Genomic DNA, 26,312 nt, shown 5'->3' on the forward strand with positions numbered 1-26,312 from the left:
GAATGGGACTTTAAGCTCCACAGCACCATTCTCTCTTGTGCCCTCAGATGTATAATAAAATCATCTTCCCAGGGACTCTTACTGGAGAATCTACCTGCCTACCTACCGTGCCCCATACTTGGCATTTGTGTAGCCTTTAAATGCTGTGTCCTGAACTACTCTGACTTTGAACAAACTGTAATTTCAGAAAAAAAAATCCTTGAGAATGAATAGCCATGTGGCATGGGCAAAGCCACAGGTGCATGTGGAGAGGAGTCTGACCTTTAAATCAGGACTCTGTGCACACTGCAGGCGGATAAATGCACAGGGACTGGGTTTGCCACCGGCCAAAGACCAGGGCTCCAGAGGTAGTTCATGCTGTTCCTTGTTTTCAGAGTACTAAATCTGGGTGAAGTCACGTGTTTCTTAATAACAGGGATAAATTCTGAGAAATCACCCTGATATAGTTTGGCTGTGTCCCCACCCAAATCTCACCTTAAATTGTAGTTCCCCACGTGTCATGGGAGGGACCTGGTAGGAGGTAATTTGACCCCCATGGTGGCTTCCCACATGCTGTTCTCATGATAGTGAGTTCTCACAAGATCTGACGGTTTTATACGCGGCTTCCCTCTTTTGCTCAGCACTTCTCCTTCCTACCATCATGTGAAGAAGGATGTGTTTGCTTCCCCTTCCACCATTACTGTAAGTTTCCTGAGGCCTCCCCAGCTGTGCAGAACTATGAGTCAATTAAACCCCTTTCCTTATAAACATCCCGGTCTTGGGTATGTCTTTATTAGCAGTGTAAGAACAAACTAATACACACCTTTAGGCAAGTTCATCATTGTGTGAACATCATAGAGTATACTTACACACATTTACGTGATATATACAACTTCATTGATATACCTATCTTTCCATATGGAAAACAGAATGTCCCGGCATCACTACTGAACATCAGTCATTTCCCCTACTTGATCTCAATGCCAATATCAAGTGCCATCCAACAGGTTTCTATATCTGCTCCATTATAACGTTATGGGACCACTGTTGGACATGCGGTCTGGCATTGAGTGAAACATCCTTGTGACTGTGTACAGGAATGTCTTCGTAACATCAGTAGGAAGAACTCTCAGGCCTAAAGAACATGGCAAAATTCTGCCTTTGTCGTCTGCAGAAGTAATTGAAATCTGTTTACCTGGATTATATTACATTATGAAAGGAAGAACAAGCTTATTCAACAACTGGGTAAGCATGGGTCTAGACACGGCACTCATAGTGCTGGTTTGCAGTGTGGCTGCTGTCTTGTTTCATTTAAGAGGATTGTTGAAGCTAATTGCCAGATGATGCAGAACATCATCTCAAAGGCACTTTTAGTCTCTGTGGTCTTTTTTCCTAGATAATATGACAAAGAAGGTAAATCTCTTTCTGAAAATAACTCTGAAATATCAGCATCTTTTGCTAAGTCAAACCCTTCATTGATGTAGGAAGCATTTCAATCTTTGGCTCTAAGCATTAGACTCTTAACCTGCATCTAATTCTTAAACTGGCAAAACTGAAAATTGAGAGTATAAAATCAACACCAAAAAATCACTGAAAACTGCATACATGCTATTGTACACATCCCACTTGCTAAAAAGAAAAATGAGAAAGAATCAGGAAGAAATCTTATTGAGAATAATTTTAGAAGACTTTGGGGAAAAAACTGAAATATTTGGATAAATTTCTTCCTTATTCAATGGAATAAGGCATTCTAAGAAAAGAATATTAGATAAGTAGAAAAAGACTCTGCTCTTAAAATTCATAGAAATCACTCTTCTTCCTTACATGCTGTGAAAAAAATGCCAACATAAACTCGAGTTTGTAAACGTAAAAAGTTATCAAGTATGAAAATATGTTTGCATTCATTTTGATGACGGATGTCCCCATCTTTGGATGAATGATCAAACAGTAGCTCACCTTTGCAGTTTCCTCGATACGCAATCTCTAGCTGGGGGTCTTTGCACTTGGCACGTTGAAATTCACAACGGGAAAGGAAGGTCCTTCCGTCAGATGCGCAGAGAGGTTTCTGAGGCGAACCCGCACAGTCCAAGCTACAATCCTTGTCTTTATCTTGATCGACTCTCAAAAACTTAAAGGAGAAAAAAGAAGCCAGACAAATTTAAAGACACATTCTTCAGAGCAGCAGAAAACAGAAGGCTGCCCCAGGCCACTTCACGGTCAGGGAATAAAAGCTTGAGGGATAACGCACCCCCGGTTCTCACCCCTGCCAGAAGCATCACGGGCACGTCTGAACATTTTAGCCACTGTCTGTTTCAAAAGCCTAGCTAATTTGGACGTTCTCTATATCAACATCGGCCGTCTGGCATAGAACAACATGTGAATCGTTGGTCTTTGAAGGGGATGCACATGTGCCTGATTCACCCCTAAAAGTCTGAGTAGCAATGTTTTCCTTTTAATTTGTGAATTCACTGACGAACTTGCCTCCACATTCACCACATTATTACCATTCTTCTGGAAGTGACAAGTATCAGGAATGTCCACTGTCTGGAACTGGGAGGGGATCCTTCCTGATTTAAATGGTGCCACACAGTTTCGTCTACATTCTCCAAATGCAGATGAACTCTACATTCAACTGGACTAGGTTGCATTCACTTGGACTATTGTTCTTTGAATAAATGTTTGTTGAATGAATGAGTGACCTCATGGCCGAGAGGAAGCTTGCGTATTTCTCTGAAAATGCCTAAGGCACAGGAACACTCTCTGCAGGCCATAGACATCGCCTAATGGCCATGTGTGCCCTGCAGTTCCCACGGCAGCCCCAGGCCCCTGATCTCCCTCCTGCTCTTTTACAGCCTGACACACGCTTCAGAGCTCGCCGGACCCCAGGGAAGCCTCTGATCTGGGCGTGCTGGCCCCGCGTGTTTTCCTTGGACAAGTCATCAGTGTCCTGCCACTTCCTGACCGGCCACTAGTCCTGTCCGGGCCTCCATCAGCCAGATGAAACACCAGACACCAAGGGGAAGCTCAAAGTGACCCTGAGGAAGCATCTGTGTTCCAGGACAAACGGGATTGTCAGAGGCCTTTGGTCCCCAGACTATCACCTGCCCCAGGGGGTGTTTTCCCTGATTCAGAGCAGAGACAATACATTAACTAGAAGAAAGAAAGAAACGTGCAGAGCTGTGGCTGGCAGAACATAGGCTACGGTAGTACATGGCCCACTGGGTGTGGTGTGCACGTGAGCGGGGCTATGTGGCATTATTCTTCCAGCGATATTGGTGGAGATTAAGAGAGTGCTGCTCCAATCCCTCTTCCAGTTTGAGCAGCAGGAAGATAGGGTTGAGGTTCAGCAGAAGCTGGGGGGCCCTCATCAGCATGCTCCTTTACCAGTGAGAGAGGAAAAAGAAATTCACCAACTCAGGATGCTGCATTCCTTGAGAAGCTACGAAACTTTCTGACTTGAAGTCTGCATCTCAACTGTCTCTGTTTAAAGGTTAGCTTTGCCCAGCTAATCAGCATTGTAACCCTCGGTGCTGTGGATTACCAGGCGGGCTGTGTCAGTGGAGCTAACTCGGCAAGGCTGGCCGTGGAAATTACACTCACTTGTATATTATTGTCACATAGAGCTGTCAGCACCACTGTGGGTTAAGTCTCAGTTCTTTTAAAACTGTGCTGTGCTATCTTGAAGATAAATCTTGACCCAAACTTTGCAGGAACTACGGTGACCTTGATGGGCAGTGGAAGGAATCATAACCTGTGATTTCCTGAATGAAAATTTATCAACTTTAAATAATTTGCCCAATGTTACACATACAATTTTTTTAAACCTTCACAGTGATTAAAAAAAAACCCTAAAAATAGAGATTAGCCAAAAGCCGAAGCTGGACTCAAAGCCAGGGAGGGCACACAAGACGCTGTAGGGGTGGGATGGCCTGTGGGGAGCCCCAGACCTCACCAGAAATCCAGGCAGGGTCCTCAGAGCTCCCGACCTGAGGACTGTGACAGCGGCAGGTGTGGCTAAGAACAGGTGAGCCTGTGTGTTTTGGAGCTCACAAAGCTACTTGGCAGTGGCCTTGCCCAGATTTGGGGATGAAGGCTGGAGCCAAGGGACAGGTGAGCAGCACCCGGAGGTGGCGGGGCCTTTGCCATCTCAGAGCGAGCTATTTTTCACATTTGTTCCGTTTCAAACAGCGTGCTCTAATTTTCCTGAGAATAAGCTCACCTGCTGAAACGATTCAGGTTTGTTTTAGCTAAGAGGCAAGTGAAAACAGATCATTGCCTTTCAGGGTTTTGCAAAAATGTGTGCTTTACTTAAAGAGGGCAGAGCCGGCACACAAATACATTCAGTTGAATTCTGCCACGGATGAGTCTCAGCCACGTTTTTCACTTCACCAACACGCACTGCCCAAGCTCTTCCAGCGGTGGGTGGCGCCCCGGGGCAGGCGGCTCCTGGGAGACACGGCCTTCGGGTGCTGTGCCTTGGGAAGTTCCTCCACCCGCTGAGATGCTGCCTGGATCTTATAAAATACTTCGGAGTCACCCCTCGCCCCCCAGCACTTCAGGATCTCGGCAGCCTCGTTCTCGCAGCACACAGCTGGCTGGAGCAGCGCAGCTTTGTACCCAAGAAAGAGGGGAAAAAACAGAAAGAAAACGTGAACCTGCCGTGTGTTCGGAGGAGCCCCAGGTGCCTTCGTTTCACACAGGGGCCCGCCCTATTCATAGCTGTCTTCTACTGTAGAGGAAAAGATGGAATAACCTAAATCCTGTTCATTTTTATGTTTAAGGGGTGGTCTCTATGTATTTCCGGAACCCCTAAGTGAGGAGATGCTGAGGACTTAGGAAGACGCTGTAATTATCATTTTCTCTAAAGGAAAAGAGACAGCCTCGACATTTTTTCTCAAATAAAAGCGCCCAGCATCCAGGCATTTGGAATTTGACCATAATTTACTGGTGCAGAACTAAAAATGGAAGTATGACTTCTCAGGAATAAGAGAACACACAGGATATGCGTATGTTTCTCCCCTACTTCCTGTTTAATAGCAATTAAATTTCACGGGAGACAGTGCATGTAAGAAAGTAAGCTTTTAACTAAGTTGTGTTCATTAATAAACAGCCCATTCAAGAAAAATAAATATTCCTATTCCAAAGAATTCACTATGTGTTAAAAGAACTCGGTTGAGAGTCTTAAAACTAATTCAAGATAAAAAGTACTTTGCTAAATTTAGAATGCAATCAATTGGACATCGAGTGACTTTATTTTAAAAAGAAAACTCAGAATTGCAGGGGTTTTTTATTTCTTTTGATTTCCACGAAGCAGTGCTATTTGCACAGGTGCAAGGAGCCCAGGTGTAAGGGTGGGGGGAGGGAAGGGCACACGAAGTGTCTTTGTGGATACCAAGTAGCTCACACATTAGAAAACCAGTCAGACAGATTCAATGGGTTAAAGTCATGGTCTATGCTTCTTCTTAATAAATTACTGGGTTTGGGCCAGAAGAAAAAGATTAAAACAAAAACCATTTACAAAACAGGTAAAAGCACTTTTCAAATCTTAACATGTTTAAAATTTCTCCTTATAATATTGATTAAATACTTCTCTGACTATATGAGATAATGCATGGCATGAGAAGACATTAAGGAAGTTTTGCCTCTGAAATACATAATTCTGTAGCTGTAAGATTTGCAAGGCCAGGCGCAGTGGCTCACACCTATAATCCCAGAGCTTTGGGAGGCCAAGGCAGGAGGATCTGCTGAGGCCAGGGATTTGAGACCAGCCTGGGCCACACAGTAAGACTCTGTCTGTATCAGGCGTGGGGGGAAATTAGCCAGGTGTGGTGGTGTAATAAAATAAAGTGCACAATAAATGTGCACCTGTGGACCCAGCTACTTAGGAGTCTGAGGTGGGAGGATCACCTGAGCCCAGGGAATTGGAGGTTGCAGTGAGCTATGACTGTGCACCAGTGCACTCCAGCCTGGGCAAGTGAGACCTTGTCTCAAAAAAAAAAAAAAAAAAAAAAAAAAAAAAAAAAAATCTCAAAAGCACACACTTTCTAAATAACAGGCCAAGAGAAAATAAATAGTGTCCACGTGTTTGCTTTCTCTTAATGGGAGGTGCACACAGGAAGAAATGAGATTGAACAGAAGACAGGACAGCGCTGGCAACAAAGCCCAGTGCCTGGAGAGCCTGCACAACTCTGAAAGTCACTGGGGACAGGTGGGAGAGTGGTTACAGACTCAAGCCTGTTTTAAAGAATCATTTCTCCATTTTAAAGCCTGGACTTTCTCAGGTGCAGAAAACAGGGTCCTACTCTTTTAGAACAGAGAACCTAAATCTTCCATGCAAATATGGAAATCCCGTTTCAGCGCCCGCAATGCGAAGCTTAAATATAAAAGGAAAATACAACTCTCCATGGGACATTTTCTCCCAGAGATGGACGTTCCATATCCGAGAGCCGGACATTCCATTCACTCATTCATCCAGCATCCGAGAGATCCAGCATCCGAGAGCCGGACATTCCATTCACTCATTCATCCAGCATCCGAGAGCCGGACATTCCATTCACTCATTCAGCCAGTATCTGAGAGACGGACATTTCATTCACTCATTCAGCCAGTATCTAAGCGACAGACATTTCATTCACTCATTCATCTGGCATCTGAGAGATCTGGCATCTGAGAGACGGACATTTCGTTCACTCATTCATTTGGCATCTGAGAGATGGACATTCCATTCACTCATTCATCTGGCATCTGTGGAAGTTAGTTGCACCACTTTATATGTATTTTAGAAACTCTTAACTTCATTATTTCATTGTCTTCGCCTTCTTGCTCCCAGTCTTTCAGAATAAAGCCTCATGTTTCCAGTTAGCTCAAAAGTCAGACCCAGCTTGAACGGAGCATATTAAATAGTTATTAAGTGACCCCTCTCTGTAAAAGGCATTCTACCAGAGGATGCGATTTCGAAGAAGAGCCTGCCCTCATGAAGCTGAAAATCCAGAGGGCAGAAATGTACATCCACAAATGATGACCATGCTGTATAAAGAAGAACACAGGTGCCTGAGCGGCTCAGAGGGAAGATCGGTCAAAGCCGATTTGGGGGGATATCTGCTGCTTCCTAAAAGATGATCTAAGGCAGAGGTCCCCAACCCTGTATTCATCTGTATTTACAACCACTCCCCATCACTCACATTACCCCCTGAGCTCCGCCTCCTGTCAGATCAGCAGTGCCATTAGATTCTCATAGCAGCGTGAACCCTATTGTGAACTGTGCATGTGAGGAGTCTTAGGTTGCCGGTCCTTATGAGAATCTAATGCCTGATGATTTCTCACTGTCTCCCATCTCCCCCCGGTTGGGACCATCTAGTTACCAGAAAACAAGTTCAGGGTTACCACTGATTTTACATTATGATGAGTAGCATAATTATTTCATTATATATTACAATGTAACAATAGGAATAAAGTGCACAATAAATGTAACACGCTTGAATCATCCGGAAACCATCCCCCACCCACCGGTTCATGGAAAAATTGCTGAACGTCCCTCATGCCAGAAAGGTTGGGGCTGCTGATCTAAGGAACCCAGAGAAGCTGGATGAGAAGCCGTGTGAGCTGGCATCCCAGGGCAAATCCATACAAGTGGATGTGTCAAGGCCAGCAGTAGGAACAAATCGGAAAGGACGCCACTGAAAGCAGGCCTCGTGTGTCATCGTGGTGGTCAGTGCCTCTCAAATCAACGCGCTGGCCTCACCTGAGGACCTGAGGAGACCAAGGTTCAAACAGAAAACGAAGAGGTGCTGGGCTCCTCCCTCCGGCAGAGGATTCTGAGGCGTGTGCTGTCCTCACCACGACACAGTGAGGCCAACGAACAAACTCCGCACAGAATCTCACCAATTTTGTGGTGCGTTTTTTTGATCCTCCCTGATGCACCAGACTGAGTCACAGACGCTCAGTGTGGGGGCATCAACACTGGATTCTGGCCACTGCAGCCTCTGTGGGACACTGAGAGGGCATCACGTTCCTAGCACAATCTGGTGGTGCCACTGGGCTCTGCACCAACAGGGGAGAGTTAATGCTGGTTCTGCATTTTTCCACCTGTGCAATCTCTGAGACTCAATTTGCTAATCTGAAAATAAGAGTAATAATACCTTGTCACCTTTGAGGTAGCTGTGAGGATAAAATAACAAGCTCTTCCACATGTGGACGAGGACCGTGAAGAAAACCAGCATGTGGGGAGGGCATTTGCTTCCCAGCCTCAGCACAGCCCTGCTGACGGAGGTGCCTTCCAGGAGCACGGAGACTCACCAGGAGGAGCTCACTGTGGAGATGTGACGTAAGTGCTCTCTGCTTGTTTAGAAAACAAGCAAGGTGGGCAGGCATGGTGGCTCACACCTGTAATCCCAGCACTTTGGGAGGCCGAGGCAGGCAAACCACCTGAGGTCAGGAGTTCAAGACCAGCCTGGCCAACATGGTAAAACCTCATCTCTACTAAAAATACTAAAATTAGTTGGGCATGGTGGTGGGTGCCTGTAATCCAGTCACATGGAAGGCTGAGGCAGGAGAATCACTTGAACCCAGGAGGCAGAGGTTGCAGTGAGCCCAGATTGCCCCACTGCACTCCAGCCTGGGCAACAAGAGTGAGATTTTGTCTCAAAAAAAAAAAAAAAAAAAAATAGACTGGGTGCGGTGGCTCACACCTGTAATCCCAACACTTTGGGAGGCCAAGGCAGGCGGATCACGAGGTCAGGAGATCGAGACCATCCTGGCTAACACAATGAAACCCCATCTCTACTAAAAATACAAAAACTTAGCCAGTCGTGGTGGCACACACTTATAATCCCAGCAACTCAGGAGGCTGAGGCAGAAAAATCACTTGAACCCAGGAGGCGGAGGTTGCAGTGAGCCGAGATTGTGCCACTGCACTCCAGCCTGGGCAACAGAGCAAGACTCCCTCTCAAAATTAAACTCATTTTAATTCAATAAATTAAATTAAATTGAAAAGTAAGTGAGGTGTGAATCAGAGACACTGGGCATCAGCTTTTCGAAGGCAGCTTGTCTTAGTAAGTTTAAGAGTCTGAGTGAAATAACTCAGAGAGTTAGGACAGTGGTGATAATGCAGGTCCCATCAGCATTCCTGACCCCCTTTTGCCTTTTCGTTCTATTTATTGGGTACCCACAGGACTTTAAAAACCAAGAGCAAACGATTGAATGGGATGAATTTGTTTTAATCTGCATGACCAGATTACAGCCACAAACCCAATACATACGCAGAAGGTAACTGTGGGCAGATGCAGGGCACGGAGGGCCATTGTGCTGGCAAGGCTCTGTGGTCAAAGGGAACATGCTGACCTTGGCGAGGGTAGAAGAGCAAAGTGACCAGGGACGTGTATGGAGCCATGTGAGCTCTGGTTTCTTCACCTGTCCAGGGGAGGTGATAACGATGATGACTGTTTCATAAAGATGATTGTGAAAACAAAATGTGACAGTGCACGAGAAAGTGTCGGGAAAAGATATGAAGATGTTGTTTGCAGGAAGGCCCTGGAGCAGAGGTCCTGCTTATTTACCATTTAAATGAATATAGGGTATGTTTGCCATTTCAACTCTAGTGTGTGAGCACTAAGGGATCCTCCTGCTGGTGATCATTTTCAAAGAGAAAATGAGAAGTGTGCAGTAAAAAGGGAACTAAATTAGAAGTTCAAGAGAGAGAGCAGGTTTCTCCGGGAAGCCTGGGAAAGATGGAGGCAGGTGCAGGAAAGCGGGCGAGGGCTTAGCCCTGCGACGGAGCTGCCAGAGCGAGGTATCTGCAGCCAGCGGGAAGACCCGAGGGATGTGCAGGAGGACGTGGCCAGGGTGAGGCAGCCCCTCTTAGGACCAAACACCTGGAGACACTTCCACCTTCTGTGGGGAACCAAGACGGGCCTCTCAGGATGCACACACAACCAAGCGAGGCTGAATCCCAGCCACCCCCGGGTGACATTGTTGAGTACGGAGATCCCAGAGGAAAGCAGGAGACCTGAGGCCGTGGTTGTTTCTCTCTCTGTTTACCACGCTGCCTTTGTTTTTTTTTTTTTTTTAGTAGACCTGCAACTTTTTATAAGTGTATTTACCAACGGTTTACTGGCTTTTGGTCCCCTGACCCAGGATTTCCTAGAGCTCTTGGTTCCATCTTCCCCCCACCTCACGCTCTGCAGGGTAGGCTTCAGGTTCCGGGCCCCACAGCGAGGGACGGACAATGCAGGTTTCTGGCCCCACAGTGAGAACAGACAATGCAGATTCCTGGCCCGCAGCGAGGGACGGACAATGCAGGTTTCTGGCCCCACAGTGAGAACAGACAATGCAGATTCCTGGCCCGCAGCGAGGGACGGACAATGCTTTACTGTACTTCTTGCTCTGCAACTCTCTTCTCCTTTTCCAAAACATTTATTTTCTATTTATTGTCTTTCCCTGTCTCCACATCCGTGTTAATTTCAATGACGAAAATGGATATTTTTGCCGCTTGTTGGTAATTTTTGAGATTATTTAAGAAATCTCTTAGGTTATTCATTGTTCCAATCTAGGTTTAATTGAGATTCAGTAGGAACTCTGTTATTCTAAAATTCTTCCTAATAAGATATGTATGATAAGGATGGTGTTACCTTAATGCAATAATTATCTCTGGCAACGACAACAAAAGATTACGCTTAGCATCCTACCACAATTCTTACGGGTCAAAGGTGTCTAGAAGCACAAGGTAGATTCTGCAAGTCCCCTAGGAAACACTAACACAGCTGAACTTGCCCTCTCGTAAGCAATGTCCGCTCCATCGGAGAGTCTTGTCATGCTTTCGGTCACTTAAAAGTGTTTCCAGGAGGTTCATGCAGCCTCAGGAACCATCCTCATTGCTCTAGCTACAAAAGTGTTTCTTATCCAGGTTCTTGGTGAGGATCAAGACACCCCTGGATGAGTGCGAAGCACTCGTGTGCGTCCTCAGCCGCCACTGTGAAGCAGTAACCTTGTAGATGCGGAATGCACAGGCACGGACTCTAAGTCCAGTGCTCCTGAGCCCACGGACGGTATCTCCTTGGGGACAGAGACGCTTGTGCACCCACATGGCCTCAGAGTCCAGCAGTGTCTGGCCAGCACTGAGGCTCAGTGAAGAGTGTTGTCTTCAGAGCCATATTCGCGTAGCCACCCAGGGTCCCTACAGAATCACTGGGGCAAGTAGCAGGGCGGAGAGAAGGTGTTCGAGAAAATGAGTGCAAGAGCACAGGGCCTGACCATGCGGAGACCCTGGAACACCTCCGTGAGGGACCCTGTCGGGTGCCACGCGTGAACGCCGTCCTTCCACCCAAGTCAACAGGAGGCCCGCGAACGCCAAGTACAAAACACCTCCAGCATTCAGAGTTCCCTCCCTCCTACTTCAGTCTCCCCTTCTCTGGCTCTACCCTCTTTGGACGTCATCTCTCTTTTCTTTTTCTTTCTTTCTTCTTCTTTTTTTTTTTTTTTTGAGACAGAATTTCACTCTGTCACCTGGGCTGGAGTGCAGTGGGGCAATCTGGGCTCACTGCAACCTCTGCCTCCCGGGTTCAAGTGATTCTCCTGTCTCAGCCTCCCGAGTTGCTGTGGGACTACAGGTGCCACCACGCTCAGCTAATTTTTGTATTTTTGGATAGAGACAGGGTTTTGCAATGTTGCCCAGGCTGGTCTCGAACTCCTGAGCTCAGATGTGATCCACTTGCCTTGGCCTCCCAAAGTGCTGGGATTACAGGCATGAGCCACCACACCTGACATGGACTTCATCTCTGTTAGCCTTTTTCCCTGCTCACAGCTTGAACACTGAGCACCTGGGCAAGGCATTGTTCTAAACACTTTACTGCATTAGTACCTTTAACCTAACCATCTTCTGTATTAAATGCTATCATTAGTCCAATTGTGCAGATAACAATGTGGAAACAGAGTGATTAATTAACTCACTCCTTCCTGACTGCACTGCTGGTCAGCGTGGGACCCCAGGGCCCAGTCTGCTCCACAGTCCCCTATTGGTTCTGGTTAAAAAAATGAAATGTGTAGCTCCTCACGGGTTCCCAGTGGAAAACTTACATGATAACTGGCTATAAAGGAGTAGTTTCCAATTAACATAAAAACATACACAATGGAAATACATAAACTTACTTCCTTCACACGTAGAAGACAGTTAAAACTTTGGGAGGCGATACACAGTTGGATTTCTCCGCTGTAGACGTACAGGGAAAAAACAGATCTGACTTCTAACCTGAAGGTCTGACTCTCATCACTGCCCCATCTGCGGCACACTTCAGAGCTCATGTACAGCTCATCGGTCTCTGGGCTGCAACTCACAAAAGAGCAGATAAACTCCAACCTTTACCGACAGCAAAAGCAAACATGCTACCTGGAGAGTGATTAGCCAGTGACAAGATTACAGAGGTTAAATGAGAAGTGTCTGAAAATAAAAGTACAAATCAACCATGAAAATAAGTATGAAGCACGAGTTGGACTGTGATTCCCACATGCCCAACAGCACCCGGAATCACAGTGGCTCTCAGTGGCAGCGTGCAGCACCGCCTCCCAGGCAGTGGACTCCCATCTCCACCCCAGAGACTGACTCGTAGGGCTGGGAGAACCCAGGGTTTCTGTGTATAGTAGACAGGCTATGAGCCCTTGCCGTCCCCCCAGACTCTGACTCGTAGGGCTGGGAGAACCTGGGGTTTCCATGTGTAGTAGACAAGCTATGAGACAGGCTATGGGCCCTGGCAGTCCTCACAAAACACGGTCACATGTTGCGGCTCTCTGACCACTCAGCCCGCAGCAGGAAGGGCGATCAGAAAAGAATGGCTTCCCTACCATTCCAATGACACAGACAACCCCAATGACCCGACCTCTTTTATTGAAGAACTAGCTCTGTTTTCATTACAGTATATAATTCACAAATTCCCTGATAGCCTTGACATTTTCTGGAACAGCTAAACTACCCAACAGACAGCCACTCTTTCCCTCTCTGTCCTTAGGTTTCCCTGGAATAGCGAATGCATTTGCTGATGAAATGACATTTTCAAAGGCATTCAGCCAGAGTTTCTTTTCTGAGGCTCTTGCTCATTTCAAAGCATTTAGAGCAAATTACACTAAAATACATGTTAGAGAATATGAGAGGAACCTGGAAAGCCAGGGAAATGCATCCAAACGCCGAGATACCAGATAATTTGTTTCTTCGCCAAACCTCAGTGGAGACTGTGTTATTCGGTGAAATCATTTCCACTGAGAGGCATAACTGAAGGATTTAAAATAGGAAACATAAAAGGCAGATCCTTGCTGGAAACAACATGTCCGAGAGGCAGCTCCACAGATCACCTGTCTCCCACTCATCCTGGTGAAGAGAAACGGCTCCCCGTGAAAGGAATGGGCAGCAGCCGTGCAGTCCCACGGGTACAAGTACAACAAAATGGCCCAGCGTGTAAAGGTCAGTGTGACAATGTGATCCAGCATGTAAGTCAGGGGCCTCTGATCTCTGCATAAAGTCCAGGCAGCCTCCAGCCCTGTGTCTCTATCTAAAGGCAGTGAGACCTCAGTTTATTCTAAATGTCACCCACAGCCCTTCAGCAGCTCCCATCATCACAGTTCTGACTGTGTCCATTTATTTTGCTTTGTGGGGGGCAAAACGTGGATGTAGGGAGATCTCAAAACTAAGAATGCTTAGCTGCCAATGCTGGCCACGACTGAACGACCGGAAGACCGAGTTAGCCTCTCACTTCATCTGAGCCAGGTTTTCCTGACGAGACCATGGGCTCCTAACGGGCATTTGTCAGTGCATGTCCAGAGAACAGTACGTTCCTGGGGCAGGCCTCTTGCTTCCACTCAGGACTCCTGGGAACCTGCTTCCCCCGTCACTGAGGGATCTGCACGCTCATTGCCCAGGCGGACAGGAGGGTCCCTGGAGGAGAGAGGGCGCTCAAGAAGGCCCCCACCACCATCCCCATTCACCACCACATGCCACGAAGGCCACAGATACCTGTGAAAGGAAGGGTGAATTCTTTTCTCTGTAATAAAAAGAGCTGGATCCCCTTTGCCCACACCTGGGGGCAGGTTCAGAGGCCATCCCCTTTGGAAGGGATGTTGTCAGGGCTGGAGGCTAAATGGAGCTGCTCACAGGGTCACGCATGAACACACGAAGATGCCAGCCCAGGCACCTCATTCGACCACGAAGAGCTGACGCTCCCAGCGGTCACCTGGCTCCTCTGCAAAGGAAGGAGAACCCAGCCACGGGCCTGGGGCCCAGGCCCCTGCCCTCCACTCCAACCAAGACCTTTAACCACAGGGCCAGGGCTGGGCCTTCTTTCCCCAGGACCGCAGCCCCAGGGCTCTTGCATAGCATAGCTTTACACTCACAGGCTTTGAGAGGAAGGGGCCGGGCCTGGGCCACAGAGCCCCCTCTAGCCCTCTGCCCAGCCTTCCCCATGCTTGCTGGGGCCGCATCTTCACCTCGCCTGGAGGAGAGGCAGTGGGGGCTCCGGTCAGGCTCCTGTTCCCCTCTCACCTTGGGTCACGCATTAAAACAGATTCTTTGAATTTTTGACAGCCTTTGTTTACTCTATGCGATAGCCCAGACATGGAATCCTTCCAAGAGAATTCTCCCCACAGTCCTCTGAAATGGAACAGCTGAAACGTCGTCACACCCCACTCAGAAGGGTCCCCATGCTGAGGTGCACAGTGAAATCTCGGAGATGGGCAGGGGAGGGCTCAGGAGGCCCCAGGGTGGGGGCCCTCGCCACTGCCTCCTGCGGTCCTTCACCCGACACCTCTCGGACCGCAGCCCTGTCCAGGTGCCGGCCGAGGAAGAAACCTCTCAGAAAGAAAGGAGCTCTTGAGGGCTGGGTCGACAGGCGATTGGTCCCATCTGCAACTCCACCGTCACCTCCCAGCACGGGTAGGCTTCCTCCAGGCTTGGACAGTCCAACACACAAACCATGAGCCTTTATTCACCTTTAAATTAACTAAAATACAGTAAAATCTGAAGCCAGCCACTCATTTGCTATGTGTTGAGTCCTCATGGCCTCCTGTGCTAGCGGCTGCTGTCCGAGACAAGGCAGCTCATAAATCATTTCCATCACTGCAGACAGCTCTTCCAGACGGTGTTATCTAGAAACAGGGACGGCAGGGCAAGCACTCCCCACCCTGGCTCCCCACACCCCAGCGTTTTCCACAGAATGCCCAAGAAACAAACAAGCTCCCTGGCTCTGTGACCAATCGAACCAATCCTGAATACCAAGCAGAGTAACTTAAGAAAAGTGTCTTGAAAATCACACTTAATTATAGAGAAAATAGAAACACCTTAATTACAGGAGGATGAGAAGCTTGGAGACTTTTGTGAAGGGAGTACCGAAGATTTCCAGGGACTTCAAAGGTATTTTAGACATTAATAGAAAAGAGCAAGGAGGCGGTGAGGGAGAGGAAATGCACGCAGGGCACCCATAGGCTTTGAGGTGTGAGCTCCCAGGTCCGCCTGGCCCTGACCGCTCATCAGTGAGGAGGCCAAGGAGGGCAGGGCGAGCCGCGTGGGTGGGTGAACCGTGCCAATGGGTGAAGCCACCATGGGGAGCTGCACAGGTGGGTGGAGCCCCCAGGGTGAACCCTGTAGGTGGGTGAAGTCACCATGGGGAACCAAGCAGGTGGGTGGAGCCCCCAGGGTGAACCCTGCTGGTGGGTGAGGCCACCATGGGGAACCGCACAGGGGGGTGAAGCTGTGAGCTAGCAGAGCCCTGTGACCCGGGTCACACCTGTGTCCTGCAGCCAATGGGCAGGCAGTGTGGGGGTGGAAGGCGCAGGCCTGAGGGGTTTGCGGAGCCCTGCTCCCTAGGAGTGTCACCTGGGCTTTCTTTAAAGTTTCACCAAACGCGTCCTGGGCACTGCGAATTTCAGGGCTGTCGCCACAGTAAACACACACTCATTTATTGTTCGGGAGCTGCTCACAGCATCCCACATCTACGATCTGTATTTTACAGAACAATTAAGTGTGACAAAGAGAATTTAAAACTCAGGTTTCCAAGGAAAATGTTGGAGCTCTGGAAGCGACCCCAGCAGTGGGCACTGGGAGCCGCGGACAAGGTCACCCTGGCTGGCATCAGCCAGTGGCCGAGAGAGGCAGTGACGAAGATCCACCTGCCATGGTGGGCTTTGCCTCGGTTAGAGGGGGCTGGACCCGCAGAGGGACCTACACCTGGGCCACAAGAAGCCTTTCCCTGGGCTGCAGGTCCCTCCTTTCTGATTCACTCAGAGCAAGACAAAGCCCGGTGTGCAGGAGCCCACGTAGGGCGCAGGAGCATGGCTTTCCCAGGACCACTCTGAGCCAGGAGGTGTCTGTGTCCTGATCCCACCCTGCTTTGCTCTTACCTTAGACCCTCTGAGAAGGGTCATGGTGTGAGCAGGCTCCCTGCGGGTTTCAGGAAGGTGCCGGGGCGGGGCCTGGAGGATGCAAGCATGAGGGAAGGGGCAAGGCCCAGTGAGGTGAGCACACCCCGGCCCAAGGGAGGTTCCCTGTTCCCCCGGAACTGCAGGTAGAGCGAGGCTTCCGCCAGGATGGTCCATCCCAGGCCTCCCAGGCCCAGTGCACTTAGACCAGGCTATGATTCCATCCCAGCAGCTGGAAGCAAAGTGGTGCCCGCCCTTCCCAGCCACCTCCCTTGCCCTTCAGCTGCTCCAGCCCAGGGCTCACTCTCACTCCCAGCCCTTTGGGAAAGAATCGCAAAACCCCAGTGTGAGGAGAGCTGCATTTCTCCATTCACATCTCCTCCAAGTCTTAGGCTTCCCAGGAAATCAGTGACGCTCTAAGCAGAGTAAGTCAAGGGGCACGGCCCACTCATTTTCAATGCACTTAGGAAGTGATCCCCTATCTTGTTGGCTGCAAAAATGCATAGAAGAAAACATTTTCTGTGTGTTCATTTATCCAAAAAGATTCTGATGGGCATTTTAACCCTAGTAAAGTGTTTCAGCTAAAGCCAAGAAAACGTCTATCTAGGTGTTAAATTCAGAAAATGAGAAGAAGGAAGAAGAGAGGCCAAGTATTCACATTTTTCACGCATTTGCTGGCTGAGAGTGCATTAGGTGCATGTCTGCTAAAACCTAAAGAGACCAGCTTATCACATGCCTGCCCTACCACTGAGCTACCTGAGCCCAGACCAAATACTTCGCCATGTCATAAAGAATGCTTGCACTCAGAGTGTGTAGAAGGAAAACTGCTCTTAGTAACATCTGGAATAACCATCTGATACACTTGCCAAGATTCGGACCAATATGCCTGGAATAATGTCAAACCAAGAAAACAATGAGGTTTATGATGGAAACAGAGACAAGACTTTAATTTAGGGTCGTTCCAATGGCATCGGAATGATCCCACACTCATAATATTTTAAGGTTACCAAACGCACTTATGAAAGGTGGCTACCACATAGAATCTAATTTTGTTTTTTGAAGAGCAGCTCTTCTGGAAGTTATTCTTGGCAGACACTGAATAGCAAGAACCAATTAAAATAGAAACAATAAAGACGGTTAGAAACTACATATGTCTGGTGAAATAAATATTCAGATGAAATTGATTTTCTTGGCTCTCTGTCATTTAACTAAGAAAAGAAAAACTAGCATTTATACACTTTTTTGAAAAATAAAATCAGGTCTACAATGTCAACTTGTTTGTCAAAAGCTAATTTTAACTACTTAGGATTTAATATCCCTAAAGTGTTGATACTAATATATCAAATTAATATAACTTTAAGTTGCAAGACTATTAGACAGCCAGATCTTATCACAGTGGTTTCCATTCTGAAGATGCCTTGGCCTTTGTACTTTGAACATCATTTTCTGAACAGTAACAGTTTTCCTTTGCCTCTGGAAACTGGTCACCTACTTTGCCACCTACACATCATTCACAAAACATTTGCTTTCATCATCATGCAAAGCTGCAGAAGATCTTGTACAAGGTAAGATTATGAAGGAACAGGAATTAAGTTTTTAACAAATCCATACTTAGGCAGATCAATGTTTAAGTCAGTTCTTTAAATAAATCACTTTTGAGGCCGGGTGCGGTAGCTCACACCTGTAATATCAGCACTTTGGGAGGCCGAGGTGGGTGGATCACCTGAGATCAGGAGTTCGAGACCAGCCTGACCAATATGGTGAAACCTCGTCTCTACTAAAAATACAAAAATTAACCAGGTGTGGTGGCATGCGCCTGTAGTCCCAGCTACTCAGGATGCTAAGACAGGAGAATTGCTTGAACCCAGGAGGCGGAGGTTGCAGTGAACTGAGATCCTGCCACTGCACTCCAGCATGGGCGACAGAGTAAGACTCTGTCTCCAAAAAAAAAAAAAAATCACTTTTGAGCACATCTAAACATTCCAACAATTTAGTCTTCATTCAAATTTGTGAACTCTTCCTTTGAGGCTACCTTCAGTGTATGGAGAGCTCAAGGACAGTCAGCCTTATGATGTCATGCGGTGATGCTGAAACCCAGATCCCGTTTGATCCTAACAAACCTACCACACAAGGAAAAGAAGGCACATTTCCTTACTCCGTAGACGGCAATTTTAAAGCCAGAGAGACGCAACATCTTGCCCAGAGTGACAAATTATTTTGTGGTGGTGAGAGGGTGTCAGGACAGGTATGTGCCTCTGGTCACCGTCCACATTTTGTCCTGTGAGACAGTGCTCTCTCTAAAATGTCAGCAGCCTCATAGGTCACATCATCTTGAGACTGAAAGAAAAGTCAGTTTAGAGAAACCTGCCTCGCACGGCAATGCTGTTTATTTAATCTTGTGGTAATAACTATGGAATTCATGACAGATGCTCATGTGTATGTTTTCCGCCACACTTTTTCACCCCAGCACTGGACTGTGGTTGGTTTTGAGTGACACCTGTGACTGTCAAGTTGAGATTAGTCAGATTTGATCAACCCATTGTTGTGCGAATTTGTCCCTTAGCCTAGGACTAGCGAGCTGAGAGGTGGCAGAGCTTCCTTCATGTTTGTATAGTTCTTGCTTTGAAAATAGAAGGTGAACTGAAAGCTATGGAAAGGTAGGTGGACATCTTGTGGATTAAAAATGGCCATCATGCATGTGCGTGTGTGCTTTGTATCTTGGAGAGGATGGGGCCAGCCAACGGTATTCTCATGTGCTTGAGAAACTGAAACTTCCATTTTAAATAAAACTGACTTTTCTCATTTAGACAGGAAAGTCCTGTATTTTTGCTTTCAAGAGAAATATTCCCTCCAGATACAACCTGTAATTTCTCTTCCATGAATAAAAAATCGGGGAGACATTATTTTGTTTAATTAAGCACATTAGTAATGCCAGATGCGGACCAGTAAGACTGAGCCGTGTTCAAAGAAATTCAGTATTAGGAGACTTCCTTCTAAAGTGAGAAAATGAAGCTTATCAAAAAGAAGAACGGCGGAGAATGTGTGGGTGGCTGGAAAATGGTTAAAAATAATATTTCACCGTAGTTAGCAACACCTAGACTCACTCCAGAGGGAACTTCACATGCTGAACAGCACAGTTCACTCTCCGCGGGGTTTATAATTTCTGTAGTTAAGGTTCCCGCTTAATTTTAACATATAATACGGCCAACAAGCAATCTCTTTAAAAATAACAAAATAAAATCACAATTAAGTAAACTCAATGACTCTTCTGTATCTGTGTCTGACAAGATTAGACACATTCCCACAGCTCATGCAGATATTTTCAATAGAGTATCAAATTAATGTTTTGGTTTAAATTTGTATTAAATATTTTATTGTTATTATCAAAAATGTTTTTGATGTTTGATATGCACAGGAAGCTCCGGCTGACTGGTGGGAGTTACCCACAAGGATCTTACAGCTAAATTGATCCCAAATACTTATTTTAAAAGATGCTCCACGGGTGACATCACCATGAAACCAAGCAGCCTTCACCTTCCAGCCACCAGAAACTTCTCAGACTGCCATGAGGTCTTGGAGACCTCCTTTCCTAATTCTTCTCTTGACTCTCATCCCACGATTCGGATGTTATGGAAACTAACATCTTCGCATTCTCTTAGCATCCAAAATTTCACCCGCGAGAGTTAACTTGTGATTTTAATAAAAACAAAGTTGATGTCTGTTCAGCATCACCTGTGTCTTGCATCCTCACAATTCAAATTCTCCAGCTTCCACAAGACCAAGATAAAAAACACTGCATTACTCAGGTGCATGATAGCAAGGCCGTCCGGGGCAGTATGTGCAGTGATTTGCACAAGACGATGCAGAAATATTTCCTGCCATCAGGAATGACCTCTCCAGAGTGTTACAGGGTCACCTTTTAATGAGAGAAACCAGCCGCCCCTGCTGCCCGCAGCTGCCCTGCCGTGTCTCAAGTCATGCATGGGCATACCTGAGCAGCAACAGAGGGCTCACCTCCACCTGCTGCCCTACTCAGTGCTGAGCGGGAATCCAAATCACAAATGCAGCCTCAGCCCAGACTCAGCCACAGTGAGCGTGTGGTCAGGATGGAGGGCGCTGAAGACAGGAGATATCCCAAGAGATGCCACGGTTCTTCCAGGGAGCCCTGAGCCCAGGCATCATGGCGGGTGCACTGACCTGCTGTCTCAAAACACCCAAGGGGTCCACATGACATTTTTAAAACCTCAATTTTACCCCTCTATCCACTGATAAACCTAGGGGTTTGCATGGAGCGATTTCTAAGATCCCACCAAGGCTAAATCCTGAAATCTCACTCGGCACACCACTTTGCTTCCGAGTGGCCACTGTGAACTTGAAGATGGGTGGGCGTGCAGGCCATCGGGGGGTGAGTGAGAGTCATCTGCCCAGTGAAGAGTCCCCTCCGGAGCCCACCTGGTGTGACAATGCCTTGTATGTGGCGCGCCTTGACGAGACACAAGAATACCATGGCCTTCAAAGGAAGAATGATTGCCGGAGGGTCTCTGTCTTCCTCTCTGATATATTTCACTCTAAACACAGTGTGATCCAAACGGACCCAGATGATTTGATATATTTCACTCTAAAACAGAGTGTGATCCAAGGGACCCAGGTGATTCAATATATTTCACTCTAAACACAGTGTGATCCAAGGGGACCCAGATGATTCGGTTGAGAACCTGGGTCCTGATCTGCCTCCTGCGAAAACATCCAGGAGTCTAGGATTTCCACGCCCCCTCCCACCCACAGTGCCCTGGCTTTCAGCACATGGATGCACCCCACAGATTGCCAGGAGTGGGGAGAGGCCAGAAACAGGTGCTCTTCACAGCCCCAGGAGGAGCTGCCCTGTGACACCCAATCTCACACCTCCAACCTCCAGAACTGAGTGAGTTTCTGTCTGAGCCACCCAGTTTGGGTACGTTGTTACAGCAGTTTAGCAAACTCATGCAACTGGCACCCTCATAAGAAGAGAAAACAGACACAGACGTGCACAGAGGGAAGAGAGGGAAGACAGTGTGAAGACATGGCGGGAAGCGGCCGTGGGAGCAGACAGCTGCGTCTGCAAGCTGGGAATGCCAAGGAGTGCCGGAGACACCAGGAGCCAAAGGAGACCAGTGGGATTTTACCCAGAGTGCAGGTCTGCAATGGCCCAGATTTTGGACTGCTGGCCTCCCGAACTGGGAAAGCATAAATTTCTGTTGTTTTAAGCTACACATTTGCGGTGCTGTGATATGGCAGCCCTAGGAACTATTGCAGATGTATCGCCTTGCTCTATAGTAGGAGAGAAAAGCAGTAAAATCCTGCACACACTGCTGGTCACCCTCCTCAAATATTACTCTGGAAATCACCATTACTAATAAACTATGCTGGCACATAAAATTCCCCAATCAGAATGATTATAGCATTTTACTGCGTTACATATAAAATATGCATGTAAATTGCAAAAAGAAAAAAAAAAAAACTTTAAAGGAGAACTACATCGATGTACAGATTGTGTGCCATGTGTGTTTTTTAATCAAAGGTAATTTTCGGCCAGGCACAGTGGCTCATGCCTGTAATCCCAGTACTTTGGGAGGCTGTGGTGGGTGGATGCCCTGAAGTCAGGAGTCTGAGACCACCCTGGCCAACATGGTGAAGCCCTGTCTCTACTAAAAACACAAAAATTAGCCGGGCGTGGTGGGGTGCCTGTAATCCTAGCTACTTGGGAGGCTGAGGCAGAAGAATTGCTTGAATCTGGGAGACGGAGGTTGCAGTGAGTCAAGATTGCACACTGCACTCCAGCACCTGGGCAACAGAGTGAGATCCTTCTCAAAAAAAGAAAAAAGGTAATTTTTTAATTAAGTCAATATTTAATTCTTTCCTACATATGATAATTTTCAGTGCATGAGATAGCTCAATAAATACTAAAATGCACCATACAGTAGCAATTCCCAAATATTGTTGGCATAGCATCTCTTATATTCTGAAATAAAGGAAATAAAGACTGCCTTGCCCATCACCCTGAGGAGTAGTCAATCAAGCTGACTAATTCATAAGCCAAATATCAGCCGCTCCTGTCCACTGTAAGTTCATTTAAGTTGGAGCTTTCCCCATCTGCAGCTGAGATCAGAACACTGGGGAAAATAGAATTTTAAGGGGCCCTGTGGAGGTGTAGCTTTGCCTGGGAAATAGATTTGTCTGGGACCCAAGGTTTCAGAGCAACCAGCAACAAGAACCAGGGGGATGTTTGAGTGCTGAGGTGGCCGCCGGGCAGAGGAGAGGCTGGGATAGGAGCCCAGAGGCCAGCGAGGGCCGTGTCACTTAATTCTTGCATTATCTGCAGTTCCCTGGCCAGACATCGTTACACCAAAAGGTTGCAAAGGACCTTCTAATGAGTGAGGGGACGGAGTACGTCTCTCTGCACACTGCCCAGCCCTTGGTGTAAGATAACTCATGTGTTGGTTTATGATTTTCTTCCAAGAAGTGGCAACCCTATGGAGGCTAAGGTCTTACCCTGGACTTTTACTTGGTAATGAAAAGTCAGAAGACACGGATTTGGATAGCAGAGAGTTGGAACTAAAATATATATATATATAGTAAAATGCCATAGAACCACGAAAGAATATGAACAAACAGAATAAGCCAGATAGGTTTTCATATCATCAGCCTCCAAAAGTTCTGATCCTTTGGTCAATCAGTCGGTTTGGATGTGCTCACAGCCACTGCTGGCTTGGGGAAGGGAGGCCATAGGAGCCAACTCCAAAATTAATGTGATAAAGAGCAGCTCTCTTCCATGTAAGAAGATGCCAAATCAAACTTCCCATCTCTGCTGCATGGCTTACTACAAATTTTTGGGAAGAAGTAGCAAAGAGAAGACACAGTGCAGTTCTTTCATAATTTTTATTTCTCTTTTCTCTCTTGTATTCAATTGCACAAGGAAATATGTGGGTCCTTTGCAAATGCTGGAGTGAAAAGCTTCCATTAAGCAGTGCAGAGTGTGCAGAGAAGGAAACGATGTGAGTACTCAGTCTACAAGGCTGTTGGATGGACAAAGTGCTGCCTTGAGAATGTAGACATCTAGCATTTTCTTTTCCAGTTCTGCCACTAGATTTTGTATTCAGTGATTTGAGGAACAATGTTATATATCTATGTAACTCCTTTACTCACTCATATTTGTTCCACTGACATTAAGTGAGCCAGAAACCATGCTGAGCCAGGGACACTAAGACAAACGGTCCCCACAGTAAGAAGTAGAGAAGATAAATTATTATGATACCATACACAGGAGCCGTAGGAACGGCACATACCGGTGCAAAACAGAAGCAGAAGAGGAAGGAGTTGCATAACCCTTGCCCCTATTTCTCGTCATTTTCTGTGACTCAGTTAAATGTTTGGAATTGCTCATAACATTACAAAATAAATCTATTAGATGGAATACTTTTGAATTTGATGAAGTCATAGGAACCTATCAGGGAGACTTTAGAAATTTATTACTAATCCATGCATATTGAGATACAATTCCCCTATCATAGAATTCATGCATTCAAATTGTACAATTCGATGTTTTAAGTTTATTCACAGAGTTCCACAATGCTATTAGCACAATCAATATTAAAATATTTTCATCATCTCTCCCCCCCAATAAAACACAGCTATTAGCAGTCACAACCCCTATCTCTGCACAACCTCCTCAGCCCTAGTAAATGACTAATCTGCTTTCTTTCTCTATAGATTTGCCTATTCTGGGCATTTTATATAACGCCTCATGATATGAGGTCTTTTGTGACTAACTACTTTCAGTATAATGTTTCTGAGGTTCATCCTTGTTGTAGTGTGTATCAACACTTCATTCTTTTTATAGTCAAATAACATTCCATTGTGTGAATAGGCCGCATTTTACTTATTCATTCACTGGCTGGTGAATATTCATGTTGATTCCACCTTTTGGCTGCTATGAATAATGTTGCTATGAACATTTGTGTATGTGTTTTTTGAGGACTTTTGCTTTCAATTCTTTTGGTATACACCTAGCAAAGGAATTACTGGTTCATGAGAGAACTCTGATTAAACTTTGGAAAACTGTTTTCCAAAGCAGTTGAACAATTTTACATTTCTCTCCGAACTATATGCGGGTTTTTCCATATCCTTGTCAATACTTGCTATTTTCTGACTTTTTAATTCCAGTGTATAAGAAATGCTGTTTCACTGTTTTTTTTTTCAATTATTTGTATTATGGTAAAAGACATATAACATAAAATCTACCATCTTAACTATCTTTAAGTGCATAGTTAAGTGATATTAAATACATTCATCATGTTGTACAACTGTCACCGCCATCTGTCTCCAGAACCACTGCCAACCTGTAAAGCTCAACCCCGTCCCCATCACTCACTCACTCCCCATTTCCCCTTCCCCAGCCCCTGGCTACCAGATTCTACTTTGTCTCTATGATTTTGTTGACTCTAAGTAGCTTCCATAAGTGGAATCACACAGTGTTTGCCTTTTTGTGACTGGCTTCTATCACTTGGCATCATGTCCTCAAGGTTCATCCACGTTGCTGCCTGTGTCGGGATTATTTTTCTTCATTTTAAGGATGAATAATATTCCCTTTTATGTATATACACCACATTTCATTTATCTATTCATCTGCTGGTGGCCTCTTGGGTTACTTCCATGTTTTAATTATTGTAAATAGTGCTGCTATAAAAATGTGTATACAAATATCTCTTTGAGAACCTGCTTTCAGCTCTATTGGGTACATAATCAGAAGTGGAATTGCTGGATCATGCAGTAATCCTATTTTTATTTCTTTGAGAGACAACCATACTGTTTTCCACAGCAGCTTTACCGTTGCATATTACCACCAACGATGCACAAATGTTTCAATTTCTCCACATCCTTGCTGACATTTGTTATTTTCTGTTTTTAAAACAGTAGCTATTATAATGAGTGTGGGTTGGCACCTCACTGTAGTTTTTCTGTGCATCTCCATGATGCTGAGCATGTTTTCTGAGCATGTTTTCATGTCGTTAGTGGCTACTTGTATATCTTTTTTTAAAAAAAAAAATGTCCATTCAAATCCTTCACATAAGTTAAAAATCAGGTATCTTCTTTGATTTGTTAAATTTTAAGAGTTCTCTGTATGTTCCGGGTATTTATCCCTTGTCAGATATATGATTTGCAAATATTTTCTCTCATTCCATGGATGCCTTTGTACTGTGTTGATAGTGTCTTCTGATGCACAAATGTTTGAATTTTTCTTAAAGTCCAATTTGTATCATTTTTCATTTGTTGCCTGCGCCTTTGACATCATATCCGCAAAGTCGCTGCCAAATCTCATGGTGTGAAGCTATTGTCCTCGGCTTTCATCCAGGAGGTTTACAGTTTTAGGTCTACCGTTAGGTCATTAATCCACTTGGAGTTCATTCTTGTATCTGATGTTAGGTAAAGGTCCAGTATCATTCTTTTGCAAGTAGATATCCGGTTTTCTCATGCCGTTTGCTGAAAAGACTGTCCTCTTTCCAATGAATGGCCTTGGAACTCTTGTCAAAAATCATTTGCCCATAGATGTGATGATTTATTTCTGGGCTCTCTATTCTATTCTGTTGATCTCTACATCTGTCTTTAGGCTAATACCATGCTGTTTTACTACAGTAGCTTTGTAATGAGGTTTCAAATCACAAAGAGAGAGTACTCAGTTTTGTTCTTCTTAAAAATTATTTTGGTTAGTCAGTGTCCCTTGACATTCCACATGAATTTTAGGATGAATTTTGCTATTTATACAGAAAATGTTTTTGGAATTTTGATAGGGATTGAGTTAAATCTGTATGTGTCTTTGAGTAGTATGGACACCTTAACAATACTGTACCAAAACAGAGATATAAATCAGTGGAACAGAACAGAACCCTCAGAAATAATACCACACATCT

At 45.9% G+C, this 26,312-nt stretch overlaps 1 protein-coding gene across 1 annotated transcript in view; it reads right to left on the minus strand.

Annotated features, from left to right (window-relative positions):
* The window catches only part of SMOC2 (SPARC related modular calcium binding 2), a 255,415-nt gene that overhangs the window by 179,302 nt on the left and 49,801 nt on the right, over nucleotides 1–26,312 (minus strand). The window contains exon 2 of the mRNA XM_011999604.1: nucleotides 1,936–2,107. Coding sequence (XP_011854994.1) covers nucleotides 1,936–2,107 — 172 coding nt within the window. The remainder of the gene's footprint in view (nucleotides 1–1,935; nucleotides 2,108–26,312) is intronic.

This window comes from Mandrillus leucophaeus, unplaced genomic scaffold (assembly GCF_000951045.1).
Source record: "Mandrillus leucophaeus isolate KB7577 unplaced genomic scaffold, Mleu.le_1.0 Scaffold6, whole genome shotgun sequence".
In the NCBI taxonomy this organism is placed as follows: Eukaryota; Metazoa; Chordata; class Mammalia; order Primates; family Cercopithecidae; genus Mandrillus; species Mandrillus leucophaeus.